Source organism: Nannospalax galili, unplaced genomic scaffold, assembly GCF_000622305.1.
Source record: "Nannospalax galili isolate Female #2095 unplaced genomic scaffold, S.galili_v1.0 scaffold1241, whole genome shotgun sequence".
Classification (NCBI taxonomy): Eukaryota; Metazoa; Chordata; class Mammalia; order Rodentia; family Spalacidae; genus Nannospalax; species Nannospalax galili.
Window position 1 is genome coordinate 317392 of NW_008343658.1, and position 7357 is coordinate 324748.

Genomic DNA, 7357 nt, shown 5'->3' on the forward strand with positions numbered 1-7357 from the left:
AATAGAAGTCCTATACAGGGATGAGCACCCTGCAGACTCTTGTTCTCTGAACACTGCCCAGTTGTGGGTTTCTGTGTTAATAACTATTTGCTTCATAAGGAAACCTCTCTAGTGAGAGTTGAAAGATGCATCCATCTTATATTTAGAGGTTGCATTGAAAATGTGTCACTTAAGACTAAGCTTCTCACAATTATTCCCCGGGTTTGACTAGTTGTGGTTCATCTGTTGAACTCCATCTGTTGCAAAAAGAAGTTTTTCTGATGAGTGTTGAGAGGTACATTTGTCTGTAAATATAAGGATGCATATTTATAATACAGGAAGAAATTCCATTTATCTAGGCATATGGTAAAAGTAGTTTTCTTTTTCCTCTAAGGTCTATAACTGACCTCTTCAACCATGTGTATTTGGGTATGTTCACAGTACTACACATAGGTTCCTTCCCATTGAACTGGCCTTAATTCCAATTATACAATTGCTGATTAGCCCCCAAGCAGAAGTGCCATTACTGCACCATATGATCCAGTTATACCACTTCTTGTCATATAGGCAAAGGACTCATCTTACTACAAAGATACTTGGAAAGCCCATTTGTTGCTGTTCTTTTCATGATAAATAGCTCAGAAGTGGAAACACTCTAAATGTCCCTCAACTGATGAATGGATAATGATAGGATGAGCATTTGCACAATGGGTTCAGTGGCAAAGAAAAACGAAATCATGAAATTTGCAGGTAAATGCATGGAACCAGAAACCGTTATACAAAGTATAGTAACACAGACTCAGAAAAATAAGCCATGTACGCTTTCTCTGTTCTATCTCATTTGTGGATCATAGTTCCAAATCCTTAGATGTGAGTATATGCCCAGATATAACCATGTGAGACAGGAAAATGAAAAGAAACCACAGGAGTGAAGGGGAAGAAGGACTTCAAGATGGGGGCATAGTAGGAGATATGTGCTATCAAGGGAAAAATGGGGAAAAGCTGTGTAGTTTAGCTGGGGAGGGAGTAGGTATACAGTGGTACTGAGAGGTGAGATAAATAATGCTTAGATGGTATGAAAATCAGAGACAAATATATTAGTCCAAAGTCCTACTGAAAATACACATACTGTGTGTATGTATGTATATGAGTGCATGAATATAGTTGAAGGCTATATAACAAAAAATACAGTACCTCCCTTAGAGCTGTTGGTGAGGGTAGTCAAGAGACTCCCACAATAACAAGGGCTATTTCCACAGCCCTTGATTTCCTCCTAGAATTTAAAGGTAAGACCCTATTCCTGAAGACAGGCCATATTTGTTACACAGGATTTGGAGCAAAGAGCTGGAACTGACCTGGAAGCCTCCTCCCTGAGAACTAGCTCTCTGGTATCAGAGCATACTATGCAAGCTGCCAAAGGAGAAAACCAATCAATGGGTCAACACAGCTGTAAAGCCTAATAAACAACAATGACTGACCCAATAAACTAAGAGCTGCCGTTTAGATGTATCAGTTGGGGCTGGACACCCCATGATCACTTATTCTATGCATTGTGGAAGATTCCCACTTTGGAAAACATGACACATTAGCTGATATCCATGCTTAGAAGTAAGAGTCTGTATTCTACTCATATCTTTGTTCAAAAACATAATGCAGGTGGAAAACACCTTCACAGGCGCTGCTATCCTCTGCTTGCTTTGGTTTCCTCTTTATCTCACTGGACACTGTCCCCTAAGCCTTCTTTTCCAATTCCAATACTACTGCCTGATAAATTTTATATTCCTTTGTATTTCTGTACATCCCTCCTCTGGTAGTTATGATTTACGGAATTAGTCCCTTGAGTTGGTGATACAGACAAGAAGACATTTAATAACTCTTGCTGCAATTTTAACAATTTAAAAACATCTTCTGATGATTTTCTATTTAATATTTATTGATCTACAATCAATTAAATGTAACCACAATTGATAACTTGGAAAATTAAGACAAAGGTATTTACAATGTAAAGGAAATTAGTTAGTTCATTGGCAGGGAAAGTTTTAGAAATTTTGATCTTCTTGATTGCAGCAACAGCATTTGCTGATGTTTTTATTGTTTCAGCCATTGTCCATATTTGTGAGACTGCCTGAAAACCTGAGATAAGTTGAACACAAAGCAAGCAAGGGAACTTTCCCAATTTTCAGTGCTGATTTAGTACTTAGCTGTTCATAACTTAATCAAATTAAATAAGATACACTAGAATTACATTTAGAACCAATGATATATTAAAAGATGATAAAATATTTAGCAAGTGTGTTTTATTATACCCATTCATTTTTTTTATTTACTAAAGCAAAAAAAAGCTATTTTGTGCCAGAAATTTTAATCAAGTACAGTCTATATGAAAGTAAGAAAATAAAAGTATCTATCACTTAAGAGAATATGTTTTCAGTATAAGTAGTCAGAGATTATATTTTGCATCTGCTGGCAATAGAAATTAATTCATGTAACACAATTATTTAACTCTCCATACTGCATTTAGGAATAAAAAAATTAAGTGCATAGTGAATGCTAAATGAGATACTGCATAAAAGTTTTGGTTCACCACAATAAATAGTACCTGTAATAATTCACAAGTACATTGAACATCCTTCCCAAACTTGAAAATTGATTCCAACTGAAAGGAAAATAGAATATTGGTACAGCTATTCTTGAGGCTGTGACATACAACTTAAAGAGCACAATTATTTATATAATTATTTTAATGATCAAAAAGTACTCTCAAAATCCAACTCCATTTTAAGCAGAGAAACCAAAATTTGAATGAATGGGGGCTGGAGATTGCCTAGTAGTTAGGAACTTTGGCTGCTCTTGGAGAGAAACCCAGGTTCCATTCTCAGTACCCACATGGAGACTAACAACCATCTGTAACTCCAGTTCCAATGGATCTCACACCCTCTTCTGACCTCCACAAGCACTGCATGATATGGGTGCACCTACCTACATGCAGGTAATGTACTCATGAACATAAAAAGTTAAAATAAGTAAAATATTTTAAAAAACAAAATTTAAGTAAATGAACTCATCCAATCTTATAAATGTGTAAATGTTATTCTGCTGTTTTTATTCAATATCTCACTGACAGCAAAGCACATACATTTTCTATAACACTAGATGACCTTATACTGTCCAAAGCAGTGTTTTATAATGTAATTTTTGTGCCAATTCATTTCTCTTTCCTTCATTTAAACTATAACTGGATAGTTAATAAACTGAACCTATTGGACTCTGAGTAGACATTTGTCATGAGCTCTTACAAATATGGCTATTCACTATTTATTAATTATGAAGTGTGATATCCTTTAATTTCTTTCTGTGGATAGCATTATTAATGATGAGAACTCAATGTGTCAATCACTATTGAAGTTGATTAATATCACTAATCTTCATCCAGTATAAAATATAACAATATTTAATATGAAGCATGTACACAAGAAATAAAACATAGTCTCTTCATCAGCCTCTTAAAGAGCATCCTGGAGGCCCTAAATTTAATTCATTCATTAATGTAGAATTTTATTTCTCTTTTACCATAATTTACCTAGAGGATTGCTTAGGTACTTATTTCATGACAGGGATTTTTTTTAAGGTTTTAAAGGTTATTATTTGAAAAGATGATATCTTACAGTACATATAAAAATACTCTGAAAATACATATGACTTTAAAAAACACTGAGTCAACATATTGCAAGAATTACATAGTTATGGATTCAATAAATTGAGCATGCCTTCATGAAACTTAAAAAAATATTTAGAAATGCACTGAATAAAGTAATGTATAAAAAGAAAAGACAACTCAGGGGCTGGAGAGATGGCTCAGTGGTTAATAACACTGTTTTTTCTTGCAGAAGACCCAGGTTCAAATCCCAGCACCCACATGGCAGCTAATAACTGTCCGTAACTCCAGTTTCAGGGGATCTGACAGCCTCTTCTGTCCTCTGCGGGCATTACACAACATGACACGGGTGCTCTTACCTACATGCAGGCAATACATACATACAGACTAAATAAAATTAATAAATAAAATATTTTTTTAAAAAAAGACAACTCATACAGTTAAATAAAAAATTGCAAAGATCTTGAGCCGATTAATGATTGGTAACAAAGTCATTCAAAATGCCTTTAGACTTCAATAAAATGAGCCTCCCATTTCAGTAAGCTTCTTACTTCCCAATACATCTTTCTTCACAGTTCTTCCTAGAGTGCCTCACAGCTTTAACCAATAACAGAAGAGTGAGTCTTGCTTTTGTGTAGAAAAATATTTAAGTAAAAGGAAGTTTAAAAATGGATGTGATAAATCTAAGACAAGTTTACAATATAGTACTTTGATATCTTTCCAGTGTAGAAATCTTCTCTATTTAATGAGAAGATAATTTATGACTTCATCATACTGTTAATCAGTAACAACTTAATGAAGCAAATGACACTGTTGAGCAAGTTGTACTGAAAGGATGAACTGTCACATATCCAGTAAAGTACATAGTTATGGAAATACATCTTACAAAACAAATTTAAACACCTAAGTTATATCCGTATGACAGTGTAGCATAAAATAGAGAACTGTGCTTGACGGCAGCATGTTCAACATTCATTAGCTAAACGAATGTTTCATTTAAACCAACTAAAACCATAGTAAACACTAGACTGTGTTGATACAAATTTAAAATGTGATGTTATCCCAGTTTTCAAGAATGCACAGAGTAATCATAGCGTTGGCAAGAGACATCAATACAGTCTAAGTGTGCTGAGCTGGGGAGACTGAAACAGTTTATGCAATGAGTGTTATTTCTGTGTTGTGGAAACAAGAAAAGTTACTTGGGGTATTAATACAATGTGCTACAAGCAATTCCTACTGTGTGCATATGTATTATGTGTGTATTTTACTATAGATTTAAGTTTACTTTTAGAAAGATTGTTACTAAGAGATAGAAAAACAATTTGGCTGGGGGTAGCAGTGTAGATGTGTTATGAATATCTAACCTGCCTTAATACAGTTAGGAAATCCTAATGAAGATGGGACAAGCTCTGTGTGATGCTACAGATGGTGGTGGACACAGTAGTGGAGGTAGTGGTGTGGCGGTTATGACAGAATGGAAAAGCCATAAACACCATTGTGGGAGAGGTCAGCAGCATATAGACAAGGTAAAAAGAGTCAGGTAAAGAATCACTTGTCTAGATTCAATTGGTCTCATATAATCAGTTAATCCCTACTCTTATTTAATTGGTATTGTGGCCTTATAATTCTGTTGTTGAATGTATTATTACTATTTATGTAAGTTGGTCACAAGACACCCTCTTAAGCCTGATGTTTTTCTTCTCAGTAATTAAGAGTTTTTTTTCTCACTGTACAAATCTATATGATTTCCATTAAACTTTAGACTTTTTTCCTAATGTATCACATATATTAAATTATTTAATCTTCTGAAAAAGAATTTTAGATTTGGAGAGTGAGCAAAAAAGAGTGAGTTTTAGAACTAGGAAATGGATTGCATCCCAAGCTAGGTATGTTTGTACTTTCCAATGGAACACATTGAAACTTCATTTTAAATGTAAGTAAATAAAGATATAAAAATATAAGACTATCTCTCTGAGGACAGAAATATAAATAATGACAATATTATTTTAAACAGAAAGTAAAATGGATTACATAGGAAACAAACAGGTTTTTGAATGGCCATGGGTAGGCTTCAATATCATGAAAATTTATGAGAATCACGTGCATCATACCCAAGGGTTACACCTCACTGTTTATGTTTCCCCCTGCATTCTTCTGAACTTTATCTTTTCTGCCTGTGGTTTCTAAGGCAACAGTTTCAGTGCATTTGTTTTCCAGTGATGTCATAGTAAGAATTTGAAATGTCATTGAGTGTTTTAAACATTGATAGATTTCTAAGGAGAAATAATCACTCTTTAAAAATAATTATCTTCCCCATTTTTGGTAATTCTTAATGCAATTAAACTTTTCTTTTGGTTGATGATCTGAATGTAATTTTCTAAAGTGGAGCATCAGATTTTATACAAGTTACAGAACAAGATTGTGCAAAGCAATTAAACTTTTACATGAAGAAATTTTCATGGAGATTGGAAGAATGACAGGATTGTAATACTATTTGTGGAAACACTTTCACAGCATCTCTGAAAGGTAGGAGATATTCGGCTGGAGGAAGGTCTGGCTACAAACCATTGTCTTATCCCTTCCAGCTGTATGACATAATTCTATTTGGTTTTCCTTTTATTTCTCTTTTTATAGGTCACTCATGATTATTCTACACATTAACAGGATGGCATGCTATTTGCCTGCTACAGTGCAGCGAACCTGCATCTTATCCCATCAGTGCTCCTCCATAATTTTTGCCAATCAATGCCCATACCTTGCAACATTCTTACCAACAGTTCTTTGGGGAAAACTTTTAAAACTTTCCATAATAAAATGTGCTATTTGTCTTTCTGCCTTTACTTCATTCAATGTTATGCCCTATACTTCTATCCATTTTGCTGTGAACTACAGGACTTCATTCTTCTCTATGGCAACGAAGTGTATTTTATTAATCCCTTGATATGAAGTAAGGATGATTCCATACCCTAGATATTGGATTAGTGTCACAAAAACCTGGAAATATGGTTATTTATTTGTATTCAAGCATATGTTCCCTTGGATATATACACAGAACTGAATCACTAGATCCTAGGATAATGCCACAGTTAGAGAGCCTCCTGATCATTCTCCCCATTGCTTGTGCTAATTCATATCCCTAGCAACAGCTCCTAAGTGTACTATTCTCTCCACAGGCTCTCCTGAAATGTTTTTCATAAAAGACATTCCTCTTGGATTGACATGATTTCTCATGGCATTTCTTATAGCAAATTTAGTTTTTAGTTTGCTTTTATTGGAGTTTTTATAAGAGGGATGAAATTAATGGGCCATTTTAATTATTGGGTGGTTTAAATGCTCATGAAGATTAAAAAAAAGCAAATTTCTGCAAAATTCAAGCTCCACATGTAAATATTTAATCATCTTAAATTCAAGTAGGTTATTTATATTTTATCCTATAAGTCTTGTATTTAAAGGTTAAAACCCCGTTTAATTTTATGTCTTATAGGGTTCATACAGAGTACAATATTGTACAACTAATTCAACTATAGAAACCTTAATGACAAACATACGCAAATCCATAAAGCCTAAGATTGTCGTTATAAGGGCTATTAGTTTTAGTGGTCAATTCAACTGTAAACCTAAAAATATACAGCCAATTTTGTAAGAGATGCAGCCTAGCTCAGAAAAATGTTATTGAATATCTCTATGCTGATGTAATGAAATGCTTCTTCTATGTATGCGATT

At 34.1% G+C, this 7357-nt stretch overlaps 1 protein-coding gene across 1 annotated transcript in view; it reads left to right on the forward strand.

The window, feature by feature from the left end:
- Positions 1-514: 514 nt before the first annotated feature.
- Positions 515-7357, forward strand: part of LOC103739540 (olfactory receptor 6C1-like) — a 7818-nt gene continuing 975 nt past the window's right edge. The window contains exon 1 of the mRNA XM_008839951.1: positions 515-544. Coding sequence (XP_008838173.1) covers positions 515-544 — 30 coding nt within the window. The remainder of the gene's footprint in view (positions 545-7357) is intronic.